The sequence below is a fragment of the Sprattus sprattus genome (assembly GCF_963457725.1).
Source record: "Sprattus sprattus genome assembly, chromosome: 8".
Classification (NCBI taxonomy): Eukaryota; Metazoa; Chordata; class Actinopteri; order Clupeiformes; family Clupeidae; genus Sprattus; species Sprattus sprattus.
Window position 1 is genome coordinate 9,424,068 of NC_137927.1, and position 23,528 is coordinate 9,447,595.

Genomic DNA, 23,528 nt, shown 5'->3' on the forward strand with positions numbered 1-23,528 from the left:
GTTTGATGGGAATGTTGTCATGTCTAGCTCCCCTTTGCTGAGGCAGGATGTAACCTGTATTACTACAGTAGAATTCCAGAAAAGTATTTATATGAAGCATTGGACCTCTTGAGGCATTACATTTACTACATTCAGCTGGTAACTTTACAACTCAAAAATGTTTAAGTATAACTTTACAGCCAAGTGCTTGAAGTCACTTAATTGTGCATACTTGTTTTGCGTGATGCTATTGTTTTGTAAACACCTCGTTAATTTTAACCAAAGATTGTGACCCACTTTTAATGACTCGTTGTCCAGGTCAGTTCAAGACCACACGTCTCAATCCAGCATTTAAGGTGTCAGTCAGAATCAGCTTTGAGTGATAGACCAACAGCTCTGAGCACATCAAACTTTTCCTTTCCTACAACGGATATGAAAAATCACTCCACCTCCAGGACTCGCTCTGAGGGGTCACACAGACACTCAAATTATGATGGTGGTGCCAAACACTGGATACCCACGGTTAACATAGATTCAGTTGCATTGTTTGACCCTCTGTGAGTTGCTTGAATTACTCTTTTTAAGAATTATTCAAATGACTAATGTCTGTTTGTAAAATACCAGTTTGATTTGGTTCCATGTAACAGGTGGTGATTTTCCATATTCCTTAAACAAATTGTGAGGTGGACAGTGCTTTTGTGCAGTCAAATCATATCTAACACGCATTTAGAGGGTATTTGTGGTGGGCAGTGACCCTGACTTCAGTGTGCCTAGCCTGTGTTCCATGCACATACACATACAAAGACTTGCTTACCTATTGAAATGATCATCTGTAAACTCTGATCCATTTCACAGACACATTCGGCTTATCTGTGCTGCTACAGATCGAGACACAGACACACACACACACACACACACACAGAGACACACACACACACACACACACACACACACACACACACACACACACACACACACACACACACACACACACACACACACACAGAGTTAATCTTTTATTAACACAGCACCTAAAACTCTTAGAGTGCCAAAGTGTAGGCGTTGTAAATCACACAAATACTAACAGGCTGCTTGTTGTCTTTCTTCCCTTCCTGTTGCTGTTTGTGTGTTCACTTTGCTCATTCGATCTCTGCGCCATCATGTCCAGTGTTACACCAATACCTGTGTATTGGCTGAGGTAATGTTGTTAAACTTGTGTATTATGCGCCGTGGCCCCAGATTAGGTGAAGTTATGTATATGGTGGGTTTCAGAAATTGAGTGTAGTCAGTGTGATCTGCTCTTGTTTGAGAGATGGAGAGGCATTTGCTCCCCCTGGTGGTAATATTTTAGAACTGCGTAAAGCACACATTGCCATGACAGACTTGGAATCAAAGGAATGCCATCAATTGGTAAAACAATGTGTTCGAAATGTGTCATTTTGCGGGCTTCTGAGCTGACCTGCTCTTATTTTAAAGCTGGGTCACTCTTCTGTGACAGACAGACTGTGGAACTTCAGTGATAAAGGAGCTTTGCAACTTGGTAAAGATTATTGTAGGCAAGACTAAACTTACATTAAATATTGCTTTATTCCACTACAAAATTCAATTAATTGTGTGTGTGTGTGTGTGTGTGTGTGTGTGTGTGTGTGTGTGTGTGTGTGTGTGTGTGTGTGTGTGTGTGTGTGTGTGTGTGTGTATTACATACAAGCTTGTTTTATCCTATTCTCTAAAAAATACTTGATTTGATGAAGTTTGCCCAAAGTTAAAGCGTGATGACGAAACATTGCTAATTGAAGGTTATGGGGCCTATCTCACTGCGTTCACATATTAGGCCATCCTTAATATGCAAACACAGATGTGTGCTTGTGGCGGGCGAATATTCTTCTCTCTAGTAAGTCTGTCTCTACAGTAAGGGCTGTCTATATCTCAGCTACCGTTGTCACTTAAACACACCCAAATACACTCATAGCCAGAGCCACATCAGCTCAGCATCAATGCCTCAAACCTCAAGCGAAATGATGCCGTTGTTTGTCATTTCTATATTTGCACATACTTTTATTCATTCAGCTGGAGTTTTTCTCTAGAGGCATGTACAATACAAATATGCATATTCATCAGCATGTGTGCTCCCCTGGTAGCAAATCCATCACCTTAGTGTCGTTAGTACCTTGCTTCACCATTTGAGCCCCAGGAACCAATTTTCTCTAAATGAATAATCTCTGTACATTCCTCTTTCTCTCCCTCTCTTCCTCCAGGGCCGTAAGGGCTTCAAATGCGACGTGTGCGCTCGTGAGTTCACACTGTCGGCCAACCTGAAGCGGCACATGCTGATCCACGGCAGCGTCCGGCCCTTTCAGTGCCACGTGTGCTTCAAGTCCTTCGTCCAGAAGCAGACCCTTAAGACCCACATGATCGTGCATCTTCCTGTCAAACCCTTCAAGTGCAAGGCAAGGCTCGCTTCAAACACTCACATGAGCTCACACAACCAAAGATTTTCCCAAATCACACTGAACTATTTGAGTATGGACTATACTAATGTACTTTGTATGGGCAAGGAAAGCCCTTGTTAATTCTTACACACACACACACACACACACACACACACACACACACACACACACACACACACACACACACACACACCAAACACAATGGTACACAATATCTGTCTCTCATTCACAAACACACACACATATGCACACAATCCCGCACACTCAGTAACTCTGTGCTGTGCTTCTGCAGGTGTGTGGGAAGTCCTTTAACCGAATGTACAACCTGCTGGGCCACATGCATCTGCACGCGGGCAGTAAGCCCTTCAAGTGCCCTTACTGCTCCAGCAAGTTCAACCTCAAGGGCAACCTCAGCCGTCACATGAAGGTCAAACACGGCATGGACGTCTCTCCGGACGGGCATGGTAAGCCAGCCCACACACACACACACACAAACACAGACATCAAAATGTTGTATTGCCATCTCTCCAGATGAACAGAGCAAGCCCACATGCAAATACACGCTGAGGCGTGTGCACATACAGAAACATACATGTACTTCATGGATATCTCTTCAGATGGACATGTAGAAACAAGCAAACAAATACACACACACACACACACACACACACACACAGGAATACCAACGGCTGAATGGGCATCTTCCAAGATGGATGTAGTGAGCCAGCTCACATGCGTATGCTGGCGCACACAAGCGTTCACTCATGAAGGTCAAACACTGCAACACTGCTCTCTCATTAAGGTTTCTCACGTACGGCTCAGGTCAAGCATGCCGTGGTAGTCTTTACTCAGACAGACATGTTCATAACCTCACATAGTCATGCACATGGCACACAGTGTCCCACTCCCACAGAAATACATCAAATTCTAGGGCAAGAACAAAAACATGCATTTCAGCTGTGTGGATACGTTACAGTATTTTTATTTATGCTCAGACAGGCTCAGATGCTCAACTTGTGTACACTGCATGTATGTGTTAACATAGATAAACACTGCATTTATGTGTTAACATAGATATACACTGCATGTATGTGTCCACATAAATGTACACTGCATGCATGTGTTAAAATAGATATACACTGCATGTTTGTGTTAACATGGGTGTTTATGTCCATATAGAACCTCCACCAGAGCTAGAGCCACAGGAGGACTATGAAGAAGAGAACTTTGACTTTGCTCCTCCCGAGAATATGGAGAACAACGATGCGCCCAACCTCACCAAGTTGTCCGAGGTGGCCATCCAGGAGCTGGACTACTACAACTTCGGCAAAGATGTGGGGAACTTCAACTCAGCCTGAGAGCAGAAGAACTGCCCCCCCACCTCACCCCCACCTCATGCCCACAACACTCCCCCTGAGTCCCCACCCCACTCTTGACCTCTACTACGCAACACAGTCTCTCTCATGCACACACACATGAATACACACACACGACACACATACAAACACACACACACACACACACACACACACACAAATGACCACATGAACCTGCTGCCAGCATTGGCGCTTACAGACCCTGTGTGAACCAGAACTCAACCCCAGGGAATTACAGTGGGGGCTGTGGAGGGCAGCCATCTTTGCTTTGTTTCCTCACCGCGCCGCCATTCCGGCCCTGTTTCTGCTGAGGGACTATGAGTCTGGACAAACACCTTTACCCACAAGACTTTCCTGTTTCCTGCTCAGGCAGTTGATGGACCCTCTGAAAGTGAACAGCGCTGAGACTGTTTCAAACTGCAGTTACATACACAGGAAGTCCTAGTTTGGTGTTCCTGCGACATATTAAACAAAAAAAGAAAAACGTGCATTTGCATTGTGGTCATATTAGAAGTCAAATATTTAAAGGACTCTTTTCCATCTGCCATAATCCACCTGTCATGTTATTTTGGTGAGAGAATGCATGTGAAAAATGGTGTGCAAATGATAAGTATGGAGTGAGAGTGAGAGTGAGAGTGAGAGTGAGAGTGAGAGTGTGTGTGTGTGTGTGTGTGTGTGTGTGTGTGTGTGTGTGTGTGTGTGTGTGTGTGTGTGTGTGTGTGTGTGTGTGTGTGTGTGTGAGTGTCTGACTGAGGTAAAGGATGAGAGTGCGTTTGCTGTTTACCCCCTTTACCAAAGCTCTTGCCGTAAGCCAGAATATACACCTTACCCCAAACAATCAGTAACCCGACGCCACCAACTACCCACAACAACACCCGAAAACAACCAACTATGTCTAACCCGTGTCCTGGGACCCTGCATTGTCAGGTCCTATGAAGCCTACTGGTTTAGTACTGTGAGCTATCTCGGAGAGAAAAAAAACAGTGTACTTAACTCTAGGTCTCAAGTGTAGTAATTTAGCTCTTCATGGACTAACTTCCATTGTTAGCAAGAACTTGTGATCCTTCTCCATTCCTTCTGGTAGCTGCTTTGTTTGATTGCTGAGGTTGTTCTAGAAAGTTCAGATTTCTGATACCCGTTCATGTTCAGTATTTGGTCACCTGAGGGACTGCAATTTCAAATCAGAGTCCAATTAGAAGAGATAAGTCCCTTGTTACTAAATGCTATTTATTTTGCACTTTTTGATGGAAACACACTTATAAATGGGGAAAAGAGGACTCAATTCAAGTATTTAGCCACTAACCTTCCTTTCGGCTGGTTTTCTGGTTAAGCCTTAAACCTAGTCTTGGACTTCATTTTGTTTATGGGAAAAGAGATTTTTTTTTTGTTTGTTTCTGTTACAGCTTCCAGTATAGACTAGCACTAGAATTAGCGGCTAATGGACTGAATTGAATTCACCCACCCTCTCTGTTCTCTTCTGAGACACAAACTTGACCTTTGACCCTTTGTGTAAGAACTCATCATTTCATCACTACTTTCTGCTCCCAACTGCCATCTGCCCACTCTGTAGATAGTTTATGAGGCTTTTTTTTTTTCATGCTGGTTGCCAGGCTATTCTGCCCTGCCTTTGGGTAGGAGAGGTCTGAATGTTTGTATGTTTGCAAAAGAAAGAAAGAAGAAAAGAGAGAGAGAGGAAGAGGGAGGCACGGCAGTCTGTGCAGCTATGCTCTTTGGGAGATACATCCGTCTGTTATTCAAACTCACAAAATGGATGGATGGCTTGTCTTCTCTTTTGGTTATGAGTAGTGCAACCGACTTTGAAAATTCACTCCTGGTTATTTAATAAAGATTCTCTAGTTCAGACACTCTAGTGGCGTTGTATGTTTTAAGTGTTCATTGAATGAATGTGATTGAAGTGTGTGTGTGTGTGTGTGTGTGTGTGTGTGTGGTGAACATACAAGAAACGCCAGCAGCCAGAGCAGAAGTAACTTCCCAAGGGGTCATCCTGAGCACCGCTGAAGAACTTAGGGAAATTATCATCTGGGCACACACAGACATACTAGTGAGGGAGGGTGTTGGAGCATCTACAATCATTTTTTGTCTTACATTTCTTCTATCTGGTATCTTTTGATTTTCGGTTATGAGTAGGTTACTATCCTTGATAGACAGATACAAACTGTTATTTCCCACTGGACTTGCATGGTTTGAATTTCAATACACTGGAAGGAAATTTACTAATTCAATAGACTAAGAAGAAACCCAGTTCTGAGAGGAATGTGTGAAAAGATTAATTTAAATGTTGTTCAATCTGGCCATGGTCCTGAGATGAATCAAGAGTATTTGGTACGTCCTAGAAAGTGAACTACCACAATGGCCATATGAGATTTCTATGACTGAGTAGATAGCAGGTAACAATTCAATCGTACACACATTTTTCATTAGGAGTAAATACAAGAGTGATTTTCTGGAAGTCCTGATCACATAGCCTATCTACCACAGGCCTGAGATACCTCAGAGGGAATATCCGTCATGTAGGTTGCTGATGGCTGTGATGGTGGCATCGTGTCTCGTGTGTTTGATATTGTGATGGTGACACTGGCCATTGTGTCAAGGTGCTTTAAAGAGCCATGGGCCTATACCCCCAACAATGGCAAGGGAAAAAACGAACTTAAGCCTTACACACATACTCACACACATCTGACTAGATTCGCAGTACCAAATGCTGCTTTGCGTTAACTTCAGTAGGTCTGGGGAAGTTTTGCACATTCTTATTTTTGAAACATTACATTTAGGACATGAATCTTTGCCCCTATACGTAGATCTCTTACTTGCGGAAATGTTAGTATTAAGTGAGTATTCATTTTTAACTCTGGTGGATTTTAACTGAAAACAAGTGCACTTTATTGTTATACTAAGTGTGCTTACTCAACACAATCAATATTGGTAAGCTTTAGGGAATTAATACTTCAGTGGTATCTTCATGAAATTATAAAGACATTTCACTGTGAAATCATGCAATAACATAAAATCGTAAGCTTTTAAGCTGGCCAACGTAACAAATGAATTCATCCCATCCTAACATGTACACTACACTCCTTATCTTAAGGTGGCGACACTGCACCAAAAATCAGTCGGCAATACGAGTGATTCCCCTAAAAGAAGAACTTCGTTTGCAGCGCGAAACTGGGCTAAACTTGATGATCTTTAGAAGTTAAAAACAGAGCTGAAATGGGTAAGTAACGATGAAATAAAAAACCTATTGATTACAGTTATTTATCTTACAATCTGTTTACCCATGAGATAATTTCATATTTTTGCAACGAAACGTGGCTATCAATGTAACTAGCACCAAGATGGCCCCAGACGTGGGGATGGCATGCCAGTTTAGCTATGCTAGCTATCTCGAACAATTTTTCCAATCCTTTGTGAATTGCTTGTTTACATTTGACAAAACACACGCAAGACAACTAGTATGCACCAATTAAAAAAAATGTTTTACTCACCTCCCTACCTTACCAAAGTAACTTGGTGTGCTGTTGGTTCGAAGTCTTAAGGAAACGGTTTTTTTGTAAAGAGAAAAAAGTTAACTCGTTGGCTGGCTAGCCAGTGATAGATGACCATGACTAATTGTATAGAGATATCCTAGTTGTGTCCACTGCTTATTTCGCACAGTTTAACTTCTATGACCGGTAGAAGTTAACCAAAAAAAGGTCAATTAACTTATTTAGCCACTTTAACGCCAGGCTGTAAATCGAGAGAGAAAGGGAATTTTGTAGTTCAGAGAGGATTTAGATCAGATATTTAGACGGTCTCTGTCTACCAGAACTAGATGTACCTCATAAAGTCGGAGAATTAGCAAGAATTAAGTGAAATAAGATATTTTCTTTTCCAAGACAATAGTGGCATCTTGAAATGATTAGGTTTCTGACTTCAAATCACTTAAATGTTTGTTTTTAATCTGAGTGAAAATGTAAGGATAAGGAACTACTGGTAGGATGTGGCTTTATACTGATGTGGTGTGAAGCAGTACCTGTGAATTCAATTCTGCTGTAACATGTCTTCTGAATGAGGATGAGTGCTCTTGCTAAATTTGAGCATTTTGTGAAATTCACATCTACACAAGCAACCATATGAGCTTCATTACATGACTGTGCTTGCCATTTATTTACAAAGTTTTGAAAGATATGCATGTATATATTAAATTTAGGGTTATGAGTTAAAGGCAAGAATATGTTTGAATACAATACTAAATGCATAGAAAATGCTACGTATAGGCCTACACATGTCAGCATTTATAACAGAACAGGGGTATACACTATAATATCAATAAGTTTGAAGTGTAGGTGCACCCCAAAATTAGTTTTTTGAGCTGTAAACAAAATGATAGGACTGAACTGTGATAAAACGCATCAATGCCGGTGTTAATATTGACAAAATTCAAATTTCTATAACAATCAGCATTTTATGGGTTTAGGTTTGGGACTTCTCTGTGACTCGATATATTCATATACTCAGTCTAGTAAACGCTCTTCAGTCTAGTAGAACGTCTTCTTGACTGCTGAATTTTGGTTGGCTGCTTGCTGTTGGCGGCCATTTTGTTGAGTGAGCCAAATTAGCTTTAGGTGAAGTGAGCAAATGTAGCCAACAATAATCATACCAAATTACAAAATGTTAGCTTAAGCGGCTCTTGAGATATTGAAATGTCAGTCGCGGCACACCCATATGGAAGAAACTTCACAAAATGCGTTGTACGCTCAAAGAATTTGTCTGTGATGCAGGGGAATTTGTCTGAAGATATCAGCTAGAGAAGTAGCCTGACGATGTCATACTCATTATTCTAGTCAGAATATGAGTCTGATACTGACCCATTGGGCTGTGATTATGGGGCGTGTTTCAACTAACCAGGGTAAAAAAAAATGCCTCTTCGCTCAATTGGATACCTAGAACCAATCAGAGCAACGTAGTATGACCATCTGATACATTAAAACTTTTACCTGATCCCGCGGGAAGGACGGCAAAAACATCTTTTCGACTGACAAATGCGTTGATCGCGTTTCTCTGTTCCTCTTTCAAAATGAATGCGCTGTCGATATCTGTGAGATATGCCTGCTCACGTCATACTTCTAAGCAGCAAGGCTGGCTAGCTACTATGTGTTTCAATGGATTCTTGGTCTAAGCGTTAGCAAGAACCTAACAATAATGGTCTAGAGCACTTCAGTTTAGACCTACAATCCTCTGCAACATTCGTGTTGAACATACTCAACTAACCGAGTCAATGTAGACTTAAAAAAGTTGTGTAGATAGCATAATTCACTTAAAATATTTCCCACTAACAGGCTCCCGAGACGCCGCCATCTTGGTACAATTTCGAATCTACTGTTAATTCAACTCAAGCGTTGGTTGATAATCTGTCCATCATCGTATAAAGCTAGCCCTGACAATTTGATTGGTCCAGCAGAATCCTGCCTTCTGATACTGTCTCCCCAACTGCACAGAGCCAGACCGAACTTCCTGACCTAAAATTTTGTGGGCGGGGTTCGGTATGGTATCCAGGCTACTACAGTAGTGCTAGATGTTTCCTTTGAACATTATTCACTAGGTGGCACCACTCCACAAATTAATCATAATGAGCTAGGGAAATACTGCTCCTAAAAACCTGATTTTGCCAAATGTATTTTGAGCTATTGCCCAAAAAGGCCTTTGAACCTTCCCCCTACTTAAGGGGGTGCTAGTAGCATGGGAATCGCACTACTAGGGAAACAAACCTTGTCTTCTGGATCTGCCATGTGGTGCTTCAACCATACCAAGTTTCATGTGGATTGGTGAAGTGAAAAAGTGAAAGAAAGGAAAAGACAAAAAATATGGCCTGCTATATGTCATCATAATAGGCCAGGAAGTCTGAAAAGTCTAGAAAATGATGTTTGGATGGTAGCTGTCTCGTGTGTCTTCACAATTTTTTTTTAATTAAATGTGTCCCTTTTGAATTAAAACATTTTGCTTGTGTGCTTTTTTTTTTAATTCAACTTTGTTTTCCGTCAGAATTGGAGGAGATGGTAGACCACAGCGAGATGTATCCTGAGGAGGAGAGACAGTTTAAGATCGTCGAGGTGTTTTCAATGGACAGTTCACAATTCAGTGGTTCAAATGGCCTATCAGCCGTCCTCGCTGAAGAAGAATCAGACAGTGACACCCTTGTAGTAGATCATGACTTTGGGTTTGGGGCTCCAGTGGAGCTTGAAGCATCCAGCTCTGATGATGAATTGCATCCAACTGTACAACCAGGTGAGCTTTGTGAAAACATTTCAGTTATATAGTCTGGAACAAGTTGGGGAGCAATGTGACAAAACTGACTGATCATGTACAGTCATATTAATTAAGATCTTGTCTTAATGTATACGATAATGTTTTTTTTTTTTTTAAATGTTCAATGTTCAATGCAAGCAGTTATTATAGTTATTATAGTAAGTTCTTATCCAGGCCAAAAAAAAACATGCGAAACCTGATAACATTTGTTCATGCATTGTTCATATTTTGTCCTGAACTGTTGTTTCTCTCTTGCGTCTTCTCTCCAGTTAAAAGGAAACGAAAGACACCGGAAAAGCTGTACTGCCCTGTCTGCGATAAGCTGTGTATATCTGTCACAGGCCTGAAAGTGCACCAGAGAGTCCACCTGAGGGACACGTCGCTCGACTGCAACCTCTGTCAGATGACCTTTCCGTCCCAGGCGGCTCAGAGTGCCCACATGACCATCCACAATGTGGGCAAGACGCACCAGTGCCCCTGTTGTCCCCTGCGCTTTGCCTCAGACAGGGCCCTGCAGGGCCACTTCCGAGTGCATCACAAGGGCAGCGATATGGCGCAGGAACAGAAGAGACAGGCACAGCCACGTGCTTCTCTGTCGCCACCCGTCAAGGGACGCGGCCGTCGGTCACAGCCAAAAAGTGTTCAGCGGAAAGGCAAAAAGAAACCCGAAAAGACGGAACGTGAGACGCCAGAGCCGCAGATGTCTATTGAACAGCAGACAGAGAGGCCCGTAGTCAAGCCAAAGGGGAATAGGGATAAAATTAGGATGTCGAAGCTGAATCGAAAAGCGTTCCTGCAAGCTTCTCGTGTCCAACAGGCCACTTACTTACAGCAGGTAATTGAAGAGACCAGAAAGCCTGTGGCTGCACAGACATCCTCTCTGGGTCCCAACCGACTCGGGGTGTACCGATGCAACATATGCAAGAAGGCGTTCCGGGAGCTTCACTTCCTGGAGAAGCACATTGTCATCCACATGGCCCAGCGGCTGCACAAGTGCTCCTTGTGCAGCGAGTCCTACGACTCGGCGCGGGCCCTGAACGCGCACCAGAGCGAGGTGCACGACAACGGGCAGTACGTCTGCAGCATCTGCGGCAAGAACCTGCACAAGCTGGGCTCGCTGCTCAACCACCAGGTCCTCCACGAGCAGGAAGGCATCAGGGGGAAGGCCAAGAAGCAGAAGAAGCCAAAAGTGCCTTCATAAAGAAGGTGGCTGCTTTTTTTTGAAGGAGAGATGGGACATTGAAATAGGCAACTTGGCAGATCATTTCTGTTGCTTTATGCTTTTCAGACACAGCATTGGCGGGATTGTCATGCACCAGCTCACAGTTCGAATTACCCTCCAAATTAAACCAAGTTATCAGTTAATACACTAGGGGCTTATTCTTCCCCGTATTAAGGTTTTTAAACTGTTGACAAATCTTTGTAAGATTGTGGTTTACTTGGGTAATGTATCAATCCATTGGGCATTCAGGGACTTGGACTCGGTCATTTTAAACTGCAGGACACTGATCATGTGTACAGTTACTATCATTTTCTAGGTGAAACTACTTTTTTTTTATATTCACATACGAACAAAACATGAGGAGGTCTTCCCTCAGCAGCTAAAAGTGATTGCTTCCTGTAGTTCAGATATCGTTTAGTGAAAAGACACTCATGAAATGATTGCATATATTTGCATTTACCTCTATTCTGTCAATATATTCTGTATCTGTAAAAAAAAAAAAAGAAGAAAGTTTTCCCTTACAAAAGTTAAAGTGACCCACATTTATTGTAGGTTCTGTGCATGGGTGAAGTAAGCAACCACCTTAGTCCTTTCCTATGCAAGACACGCTCTGTAGATCAGAGGCAAGATGTGATTCCATCCCTGGTACAGGCAGTAGGCGAAGCAGTATGAATGCAAACACAATACTGCCTGATAATTACATGTAAAGTATGTATGTAACATGTATGTAAAGACAGGCACATGCAAGAACATTTGATGCCCAGACTTAGATTGCTCACATATAGTAGGTGAAGCCATATGAAGAGGCACAGAACTCAAAAACATTACTGCCTGATTATGACCAACAAACTAAGGTCGCACTTGAGAGAATTCCAAGACAACCTGGAGGTTAGTTGAGTCGATGTTTCATTCTGTCTTCTGTTTTGTGACTGACTTGATGATGTGTTCTCGATGTTCGACATGTTAATCCTTGTTAAGTCATTTTTGGGTTCTGATTGTACTATAAATAAATCATTACTACCAGGACCCACTTCTAAGACTTATACTTTAACTTCCAGGGGAAACAAATATAACTGCTTCAATGCAAGTTCTCAAAAATACTCAAATCTACCAAAGTTTTTAAATGATTTGCAGTTGCTATGCTAGGTGTTAAAGAATAAACTGAAATGGTTCAGCCACTGAATTATATAAAGCAGTTGCATGGTTCATCCCTAAAAGACATGAAAGAAGGTTTGGTCTTCAGTGTAGTTTAGGTGTTCTTCTGCAGAATCCACAGTCTTGTTCAATCTTTATCCATTAAATCCACAAAGCTTAGTCTATTCTATTTCAGCAATAACAGAGCAATAAAACATACATAAATATGAACACGTTTGATGTGTTCAACTTATTTGATGAAACTGTCAATGATTCAAATGGCCTGAAATCGAACCACACCTACCAACCAAAGAACAACAGAGAACAAGGGCTGGTGTCAGTGGGGGTAATCCCTAGGTGAAGACATGAAGCCTGCCCCCGGTGTTCCCCCCAAGTAGCGCCGCCCTGCTGGGGTGAAAGGCTGTGATGGAGCACACCGTGGTCATGTGATCTTGACTGTCGAACGTGTGGACCACCTGGCCACTCTCGTGGAACACCTTTATCCTGCGCGGCTGCTCCAGGCTGCCCACCACGAAGCAGTCCTCCTGCCTGGGGTCCCACACAGCCTGCAGCTTGGTCTGCATGTTGTGACTGTCACCAACAAAACAGGTGGTACATAACAGTATGTTATGTATGCACTGTATGTAACATGTACAGTCGTGGCCAAAAGTTTTGATAATGACACAAATATGCATTTTCACAAAGTTTGCTGCTTCAGTGTCTTTAGATATTTTTGTCAGATGTTACTATGGAAGGCTGAAGTATAATTAAAAATATTTAATAAGTGTCAATGGCTTTTATTGGCAATTACATGAAGTTAATGTAAAAAGTCGATATGTGCAGTTTTGACCCTTCTTTTTCAAGACCTCTGCAATCCGCCCTGGCATGCTGTCAATTAACTTCTGGGCCACATTCTGACTGATGGCGGCCCATTCTTGCATAATCAATGCTTGGAGTTTGTCAGAAAAAGTTTTTTTTGTTTGTCCACCTGCCTCTTGAGGATTGACCACAAGTTTTCAATGGGATTAAGGTCTGGGGAGTTTCTTGGCCAATGTACCCAAAATATCAATGTTTTGTTCCCCGAGCCACTTAGTTATCACTTTTGCCTTATGGCAAGGTGCTCCATCATGCTGGGAAAGGCATTGTTCATCACCAAACTGTTCCTGGATGGTTGGGAGAAGTGGCTCTCGGAGGATGTTTTGGTCCAGCAAGCGCCAGGACCGTCTCCTAAACATGATTCAGCTGCGGGATCGGGTCACCTCCAGCACAGAGCTTGTTCAGGAATGGCAGCAGGCAGGTGTGAGTGCATCTGCGCGCCCAGTGAGGCGAAGACTTTTGGAGGATGGCCTGGTGTCAAGAAGGGCAGCAAAGAAGCCATTCTCTCCAGGAAAAACATCAGGGACAGACTCATATTCTGCAAAAGGTACAGGGATTGAACTGCTGGGGACCGGGGTAAAGTCATTTTCAATGATGAATCCCCTTTCCGATTGTTTGGGGCATCTGCAAATAAGCTTATCCGGAGAAGACAAGGTGAGAGCTACCATCAGTCCTGTGTCAAGCCAACAGTAAAGCATCCTTAGACCCTTCATGTGTGGGGTTGCTCCTCAGCCAAGGGAGTGGGCTCGCTCATAATTTTGTCAAGAACACAGCCATGAATAAAGAATGGTACCAAAACATACTCCGAGAGCCACTTCTCCCAACCATCCAGGAACAGTTTGGTGATGAACAATGCCTTTCCCAGCATGATGGAGCACCTTGCCATAAGGCAAAAGTGATAACTAAGTGGCTCGGGGAACAAAACATTGATATTTTGGGTCCATTGGCCAGGAAACTCCCCAGACCTTTATCCCATTGAGAACTTGTGGTCAATCCTCAAGAGGCGGGTGGACAAACAAAAAAAAACTATTTCTGACAAACTCCAAGCAGTGATTATACAAGAATGGGCAACCATCAGTCAGGATGTGGCCCAGAAGTTAATTGACAGCATGCCAGGGCGGATTGCAGAGGTCTTGAAAAAAAAAGTCAAAACTGCACATATTGACTTTTTGCATTAACTTCATGTAATTGCCAATAAAAGCCAGTGACACTTATTAAATCTATCTATAAATCCAGAAATCTCTGTGTGTCCGTCTAGGGCGTATCTCCCTGATGGTAGTTACGTTATTTATGAGATTTCGCATGTAGCTTACGCATGTCATGAACCTGTGCATCCTTGATTTTGAAGATTTTTGAATTCATAGTTCGCGAGATATTTGTATTTTACCATTTCCCGTAGGCACTATGGGTTATCGTTTCCCGTAGCAAGTCCCACTGACCGATTGTGCACCGAAATGACGTCACAATCAAACAATATACGCGTGCCTTCACTCAAAGTTCAGAATAGCGTTGGATACGATAAGGAGGTCCGCATTCAAATTCTTCTTGGTGAACAGATACAGACTTTTGCTCAGGTAATCTTAAAACAGTGATTGATTTTATCTATTCGTTTATTTTTAAGCTTCTTTATATTAAGTTTCAAAGTAATGTCTAGAGTTGTACAGTCATCTAACAGACAGGGAATAGTAATCCATCAAAAATATTCATATTGTTTATTAGTATAGCGTATTTTTACAGTACATTTCTGCACTTATTTGACTTACAACTTGGCAAACTCATTTCATAAGCATGGTTGAAATGTAGGCTAACTGTGATTACAGCACTTATTCATGGCATATGCAAAACGCATGAATTTTACTCTATACAACTCTCTCTCTGAATTCATAGTTCGCGAGATATTTCTATTTTATCGTTTGCGTTAGGCACTATGGGTTATCGTTTGATTATACACCGCTACAAATGGTAGCTTATTGATAAGCCTCGGAGGCTTTCAGATTGTCCATTGCTTTCCCATCTGTTGGTATGGAGTCCACGAAATACACGCAAATCTCGCTGTAAGCTATGTTGGGCCACGTTGTCATGTTATCCTCACAGACCTGCACTGAATTCGGGTGGGGGATAGTAACGCCATCTCCAGTAAGCGCAAATCTCGCTGTAAATTATGTTGGGCCACGTTGTCATGTTATCCTCCCAGTCCTGCACTGAATTCGGGTGGGGGATAGTAACGCCATCTCCAGTCAGAGTATTTAAACTGTGTTCCCATTGTAAGGACATTTATTAGCTTACGATCTGTCTGAGAGTGGGCTGTCAAAGCTAGCATCATCAAAGTCATACAGTACAGTAGGCTACATACATTCAATAAAATTAACCTACCTTTGAGTCCAACTGCATGACCATTCTTACCCTACACTTACCCTTACAATAAAGAAGTGATCCTATTTCAACCATAACTTCATTTTAAATAATTTCTTTCTTTATGACATTGAGTTTATAGTTTAGACAGCAACGTTGACATCTATATTCAACTGCATCCACTACATAATCTCAAACTTTATTTGTTGGTATATCTCCAAAAAGGCTAACATTAAAACATTTCTTAATGAAAAGGAAACATGCATCACAATAATACTTCAGTGTAACCTGTACCTATGTGGAGTGCAAATATGTCTTGCTATTACACTACCCAACAGCTACACCTACGTCTGCTAACACTACAGAATGCATGATTCCTACGGGCACTGCACTAGTATATTTAATTATACTTCAGCCTTCCATAGTAACATCTGACAAAAATATCTAAAGACACTAGCCCCTTATACATGCGTCAATGTAAAGCTGTTACATTGCGCCTACCACGATAGAAACTCGCGAACGTGTTACAATTGCCTCATGTATAAGGGGTCTAGATGTAAACCGTTAGTTTTTCCGCCGATCGTCTGAGCCTTTCGAGAGAGGTGGTTTACCACGTTCATTCGTCTTAGAAAAGGGCGTGTCAAATCAGGCCGATGTGTCATGGGGGAGGCCGTGCGTGACTGGGGGGAGACGGTGACAGGAGGCTAGAAAGTTCACTCCATCATCTCTTTGAAATTCCTTATTCCATGAGTGGTAGGCTACAATGACTGGCTGTTTTAAAATATAACTAATAGCCTAACGAAACAAAATAACCCAGGAAGTTTCATCTTCGAGACGTTAAGGCTTCTTCCAATACTGACAGCTGACTCATAGTTTGCAGGTTTGCGGGAGACGCGACATTTGAGGGATGTCACTTAATTTAAACCTTTTTTGCTTCCGTTAGTGTGTGTGTGTGTGTGTGTGTGTGTGTGTGTGTGTGTGTGTGTGTGTGTGTGTGTGTGTGTGTGATAGAGACAGAGAGGACTCAGTAAAACATCGGAAAACACCGTGTCTCGTAAGCCTTAAACTATCAATCACCCCCACAATGAAATATGCCATTACAGTCGCGACAAACTTCTTGGCATTGTGGTGCGCCCAAAACGCAAGCTATAAACGTAGCCATCCTAATGTAACCAAAATATACCTCTGCTGATATGCCTTACCTTCCTTCTATTTAGAATTTGTCTTAGCACTATGCAGGAATAAAATAGCATCTACAGTGTCAGGATTCAGGCGCTCTCGCCTGGCTTCTATAACGCGCCCTGCTGCACTGAAGGAGCGCTCACTCGCAGCACCTGTTGCTGGAACGCATATAATTCGTTTTGCAAGGTGCTGTAGTCGTGGGAACGACTGGCCTGGTTTCTCCCAAAAGGAAAGTAGATTTTCCTCTGCTGATCCCGCGTCTATATGGAAGTTTGTAGAGAGATTGCTGGGGAGTAAAATGCTCCCTTTCCGTTACGTCTGCTGCTGGCTAGTAATACAGACAGCCGGAAAGGTTAATAAACGGAATGAAATAGCTACACATTACACACGCTATGTTTTAATAAAAGCCACGTTACTCACATACTGGTTAACACTGTTTGTTACAGCACATAAATGTTTGTCGCTACATCCAAACTGCGTCACCGTTGTCCCTCCCTGTGCTCCAGCCGCACCATTTTGCTTGCAATGTGCATCATTTAATTGAAATATGCTTATTGGCATTTGTTGCACCTTAATCATTTTCTACAAACATGATATGCTATGTATGGTGTAGTAGACTGAGACTCTATTCACTACTGCACAAAAACTAGACACGTTTGAAAAACTAGACGTTTGCAATGAAGTAGGTTAACTTTCGCCAATATCTCCGTAAGGGAGATGGGTTATGTGCTCAAATTTCCTGGGATCAAAGAAGATGTTAGTATTCATGTGCAAACTAAAAATCACGTCTCAGGATTGCTGCGCATGCAAGTTATTTCGGGTGTCTCAACTGTAACTAATACCACTGTCATATAATTATGAGTCCAGTAAAAGACGGAGCAAACACAGTTTTCTACCGTTGTTGAAACACATCCACGCGTAGACTCGTTTTCTTTCCATCCGAGAGTGGTTATTCAAAGAAAATATTAAGAACTATATGCTGATAGAAAGAAGGGAACTTTAAGCCACTACACTGCCTGTGCCCGATGCGGATCCACGTTGATGTTGTTAGTAAACAAACCAGGTGGGAGCACATCTCCGTGGTCTTTGCGCATGCCCGAGGCAATGTAACCGCTTCACATTTTGCACATGTATACAGGTAACGACAAGAGCCGTTTCCCTTGAAAATCTTCACACCTACACGCGAATACGATACGATAAACTGATCTGATCTCAGTGGCACATGTATAAGGCCCTACTGAAGCAGCAAACTTTGTGAAAATGCATATATGTGTCATTCTCAAAACTTTTGGCCATGACTCTATATGAAGACAGACACATGCAAGAACATTTGTTGCCCAGACATTTTGCTTGCTCACATATACACCAGGGTTATTATGGTTAATGAAAACCTAGACTAAAACTAACAGTGAAAACATTTATTTAAGTGAAATAAAAATGTCTTCAAGTTTTCAAATACTAAAAAGACACAATTGCATATAAAATCAGCTTTGTTTCCCCCCTCTTGACTGGTGGCTATTCCTTTGTCTTGTTTGACTTTTTCAGAGACACTGGCCTCAAAAAGGACCATGAATGAATGAAATAAATTATATTTGATTGTCATGCATTCCTTCATCCTACTTTTTCCAGCTTCTTACATTAATTATTCTCCATTTTAAACCTGAAATACTATAACAAAACAACTTAGACAAGTCAATTCCTCAAAATAAATGTGAATTTGTGAAAATGCAAGATCGCTGAATCCTGGAGGGACTTGTCTATAGGCTTAGTAGAGACTTAAGTGTGTCTGCCTGCAAAAGCACTCACTTAATGGAGGTCATCAGCGGAGCAGAGGAGACCATCTGTGACGTGTCAAACACCCTGGGAGACAACAGGAGGAAATCAGTAAGGTACAACCAACAAGAGACTCTTTGAGGCCTGGAAATAATGTAATGCAAAACATTTTAATATATAAATAGCAGCCATCACATGTCTCACTACAGCCTAAGGTTGTTGTCCATGAAAATGGTGAAGGAGAGAAAGAAAGATGAAACACACACACACACACACACACACCTGAAGTTGTTGCTTAATGTGATAAGAGGCTAAAACACACACACACACACACCTCAGTCTGTCGTCATAGCAGGTGGTGAGTACTCTGTTTCCTGTGTCAGGAGAGAAAAAGGCGTAGGACACGCTGCACGTGTGACCATTCAGCTCTGACACGGGCTTGGTGGACTGCTTCTTCAGGCTCCACACGTCATAGATGTGAACTCCACTGTAAACACACAGCAGTAAACTAGAACCCAACCAGTCCAAGAGCACACTGACCAACACACGTTCTAGTCGCTCAACTGGTAGAGCAAGGCGCTGACAACACCCAAGTGACACACATGACTATATTCCATTTCTTTAGATAACCGTTAACCGTTTCTACTTCAGGCTCCACATGTCATAGATGTGAACTCCACTGTAGTAGACTACACTTAAAGCTCAAACATTGGTAATTCAGAATGCTAAAAGCTAAAAGCTCTTCTGGGCCCTAATTACAGAATGAACGCAGACTGAGCAACTGCAGAATATGTAGTTTTGTGCATATATGACTGAATGTTTTGACATAGTCGTCCAAAAGGCCTTAAAGGCCTCCTTAACAGAGAAAGGGTTTAAGTAAAACAAACACAGAAATAATAACTACAGTTATATACATTCAGTTATTCACACCTGTTCAAAGCTACCACAAAATACTGCTTCTGCACAGGGTGGACATGGACACAGCGAAAAGTGTTTGGCTCCATTGCATGGAGAGATTCATGTGATGTCCTGTGAAAACACATGTACAAACACACACACACACACACACACACACACACACACACCAAATTTGTCTTAATTTGCTGATGAGGGCTAGGCAACACATTTGAGGAGTACACTCCGAAGCGGCGTACCCTGGAGTCCGTGTGTCAACAATGGCAACATCTCCCTTTGCGTCTCCTATGAGCAGAGTGGTGCAGTCATGTGATAGGTAGTCAAAGCCTTTCAGACCCTTATCAGAGCGGTATACCTAAAAGCAAAGAGGAAATCAGTGATCATGATTATGTTTGTTGTCTTAACAATAATTTCATTCTATTACCCTTTCACAGTAGTTTCATTTTCATCATACCATAAATACATCCTGATTCAATGACATGCTATGTCATTTGAAACTATTGCAGCTCAAACCTCTTCAAACACGGCTCGTTCTATGTCTCCTGCTCGCGCTGTGCCATCGTAACTGGTGGTGATCAGGGTTGAAGGTCGTGACCTGGAGAAGGACATGTAGGTGACCGGCCTAGTGTGAGGTTTGAAAACCAGGACTCCCTTGTGGCCCCAGTTAGCCTTCTTGAAGGGACACAGACAGAAAAAACAATCACAACTCCTGTTAATAAGTCATAATTGGTAGCACCAAGTGTGTGAGGTTTGTTCATTGTGCGTGTTAAATCAGGTGTATACAGAGGCATGTGTGTTTGTGTTTGTGTTTGTGTGTGTGTGTGTGTTTGTGTGTGTGTGTGTGTGTGCCCGTGCGCAAGTGCGTGTGTGTGCATGTGTGTGTGGTACCAAGTGCATTTTAGGTGCTAAGGTATGCGGAGTCTGATTTGAGTATGTGTGTGAAGATGAGCTATGACCTAATGTGTGTGTGTGTGTGTGTGTGTGTGTATCTGAGGGTAGCCTGTAAATGCTGGGCATGTTGCACGTGTGTGTGTCCCTAACCAGGTTGCAGAGGCCAACGTGGCCCCACTTGTCTCCGGCAGCCATGAGTAGACTGCTGGCACAGGGGTGGAAGGCTGCTGAGAAGATCCGCTCCTTAACCACCTTCACCATTCGCTCCTCATCTACGCGCATCTTCTGCAGGCCCTCCTTGTACCTGACACACACAAACACAAACACATGAAATGACTGCCTGATACCATGTAATGATGAGGCACTGTAATTGAATTTTAACACCACGCCTATGTAAATGTTTGTCCACCTACATCTTTAGGTCCACTTTATTCCCGTTGTACTTCACAGGTTGCTAGGAAAACAGGATTGAATAAGGAATGAAATCTACACCAAAGCAATAACGTACAGTTCGTGATGAAACAATAATAAACAGACATAATTGAACAAAACGCATACGATAAACACCATATATACGACTCAGCGAGGGTAAACTGCCCCTGTAATGCAGATCATAACACACCTCAGTCCACAGACGGATCAGACTCTCAGGGAGTCGGCCATCCTCCTCCAGCCTTTGCTCCTTTACCTAAAGTTACCATAGCAACACAAAAACACATGAACATACCTACGTGTATGTGTACATTTAGATGGGTTTATAATACGCATTAGTGCTTCTTTGCGTGTCCGTGTAGTTATAAATGTTTTAATGTATATATATAGAGATGTGTGTGCCTATACACTGCTGTGTTAGTATTATCACTTTCACAGCTACACGGAGGTACATCAGAAGGAACAGCCCCAAAACTTCTCCGGCCACGATACCTGATGCTTGTCTGGCAATTACCCGCCCCCTTCACTGCATTTCATTTGCTCAGTTAGTCTGGCGAACTACGCAATGGCGGTCCACTTCAGTCACGTAATTGGACACTCCTTTAACCAATCAGACCAACGATACAGGTGACTTTGAAAACAAAGTAAGTTTCTGTTCTGTTTTCAAAGAAAACTTGCCTTTGAAATCATCCACGACAGCCGCGAGAGCAGTATCGAAGTTTTGCTGTGCTTCGGAGGCCTCCTTGTCAAATGTTTTCAAACTCTGTTTGCCGTCGCTTTTGTTACGTAGTCGTGGTTAGTTTAAATCCGCCAATGGCGCGCCAGGTTATAGCCAGGTAGCCAATAGCCAGTTTGTGATTGGCTACAAGGATCCTTTCAATTCCCCACAAACCTGGCATATACACTTTGCCAGACCGATTCTGGAGGCAAAATCAAATTGGCCGGAAGTAGAGGGGCGGGACTTCCCAGACAAACCTGATGCGTCAACATGTTGCCGAATATCTCCTCTCGATATGTTTATAAAATGAATGCCTAGTAACAGTCAGTTGTCAATCAGTCACTCACCTCCTGCTTCGGCATTTCCATGGGTTCTGCATCTTGGTTCTGTAGACGTCGTGACTTCCTTGCAGGAAGGACCTCTTTCACAACCTTCTCCCTACAACAGGTGGACAGAATTATCATGATGATATTCTAGAATTTTCAGTGCTAACTCCATAATAGCAAAGCTATGTCCACTCCAAAACTAAAGCTGTTTTTATGGTATGGTCTAGTTCTAAATCTAGTAGGCAACTCAATCTCCCAGAACCAACTTTTAGCGCTGAGATTTCAGGCCCAGTTGAGCACAAGTCTCAAAAGCCTTCATGGTGAAAAACTATTTTACAGTCACGACCAACACAGATTTTATGCTCTGAAGTCACATGTTTCACCGAGAAAATCGAAATGATCATGGCAATTAGGGTAGGGTTTACAGTAATACAACACTACAACAAGAATGAACATTACATAGCTCTTTTTATGCCCTGAATTTAACCCTACAGTTTACCTTAGAGCCACAAAAACTTGAGCATTGGCAGACTTCAGCCGGTGTCCAAACTGCTCAGCACTGACTGGACTGAATAACTGGTCACATACACATCGACGTCACCTGATATACACTCGTTTCAAGGAGATATGGGAGATGCCTACCTCTTAAGGCCTAAGTGAGGTGGCTTCTTCTTTGTTCTCAGCCCCTCAGCTACCTGTACAGGGGAGAAGTTAATTAGCTTGTGTCCTCCTGGCCTCTTTCACACATAGTTCCTGGTAAATGACTGGAATAACCTTTTAGGCAACGCTAGTGATTATTAACTATTCAGACAAGCAGCTACATTCAGGAACATTTCCCCCTTGAGCCTTTTCACACATGACATGCCAGAAGACAGGTTTAGGGACGGACCAGCAGAGTGATTTACGTTCTTCCCTGTAATGTTGCTGTTTTCGTTTACAACACAGCCATGCATTCCCCCTGAAATTGTAATGGTGGTGCAGTTTTTAATGAATATCAATCCCCGCTCCTGTTCACATGAAGGAAATGTTTATGAACATATTGCTGCCACTTATGTTCCAATGAGGTAATTTAGCCAATTTGACATTTGACAGTGTAAGAGTTATGAAAGGCAAATATGTATCTAAGACTAGAGCATTACACTTAAAAAGTGCAATAGTAACTGCAGGGAGTGCAAAATGATAAAGTTGTACCTGGGGTAAATTCAGGGATGAAAGGAAGGCCTGGTTGTGTCGTATGTTCTCAAGCCGTTCTAACTCATACTCAGATAGACCCTGGAAAGAATTCAATCAATACATGGTCAATTAAGCCCGACCCAGCTAGAGACACCACAAGAAGGAACTAGCATAGCACAACAGGATCACGGTCAGAATGTTTAGGCTTTATCGAATACTCCACCTCTTTAAGCTTATCCTTCTGTAAAATACAATGTGGTGTTATGTTTTCAGATGGCAGTTAAGTGAAAAAAGAAGAAGTACAGGGTTAACACAGTGAATTATAATTGTGTTTCCAATTCTATAACACTATTTTACCCATACACCCTTCCTACCTTTCTTTTGGTACCACGCTTTGGGTTAACACTCAAGGGGGTGCAACGGCAG

At 42.4% G+C, this 23,528-nt stretch overlaps 3 protein-coding genes across 4 annotated transcripts in view; 2 read left to right on the top strand and 1 right to left on the bottom strand.

Annotated features, from left to right (window-relative positions):
* znf710b (zinc finger protein 710b) overlaps nt 1-5,666 on the top strand; it is a 29,807-nt gene extending 24,141 nt beyond the window's left edge. For both annotated transcript variants that reach the window (XM_080843265.1, XM_080843266.1), the window contains exons 3-5: nt 2,235-2,426; nt 2,722-2,893; nt 3,609-5,666. In XM_080843265.1, coding sequence (XP_080699391.1) covers nt 2,235-2,426; nt 2,722-2,893; nt 3,609-3,787 — 543 coding nt within the window. In that variant the 3' untranslated portion in view covers nt 3,788-5,666. The remainder of the gene's footprint in view (nt 1-2,234; nt 2,427-2,721; nt 2,894-3,608) is intronic.
* A 1,302-nt stretch (nt 5,667-6,968) lies between these two features.
* Nucleotides 6,969-12,129, top strand: LOC308369304 (uncharacterized protein). Its single transcript, XM_080843674.1, has 3 exons — nt 6,969-7,037; nt 9,845-10,087; nt 10,378-12,129. The coding sequence occupies exons 1-3, from the start codon at nt 7,034-7,036 to the stop codon at nt 11,307-11,309; spliced, it is 1,179 nt and encodes a 392-aa protein (XP_080699800.1). The 5' UTR covers nt 6,969-7,033; the 3' UTR covers nt 11,310-12,129.
* A 688-nt stretch (nt 12,130-12,817) lies between these two features.
* LOC308368866 (WD repeat-containing protein 76-like) lies at nt 12,818-22,067 on the bottom strand (the record flags this gene model as incomplete). The annotated part of the gene is made up of 10 exons (XM_080843148.1): nt 12,818-13,055; nt 18,681-18,734; nt 18,982-19,134; nt 19,578-19,676; nt 19,802-19,917; nt 20,076-20,234; nt 20,604-20,757; nt 20,867-20,907; nt 21,076-21,141; nt 21,951-22,067. 10 exons carry the CDS (start codon nt 22,065-22,067, stop codon nt 12,818-12,820), a joined length of 1,197 nt encoding a protein of 398 aa, XP_080699274.1.
* Between the last annotated feature and the right edge of the window lie 1,461 nt (nt 22,068-23,528).

Excerpts from the sequence above, each read along its gene's own strand:
- LOC308369304 (XM_080843674.1), top strand. Across the intron at positions 10,088-10,377 it reads GCATCCAACTGTACAACCAG|TTAAAAGGAAACGAAAGACA; the intron begins GTGAGCTTTGTG and ends TCTTCTCTCCAG.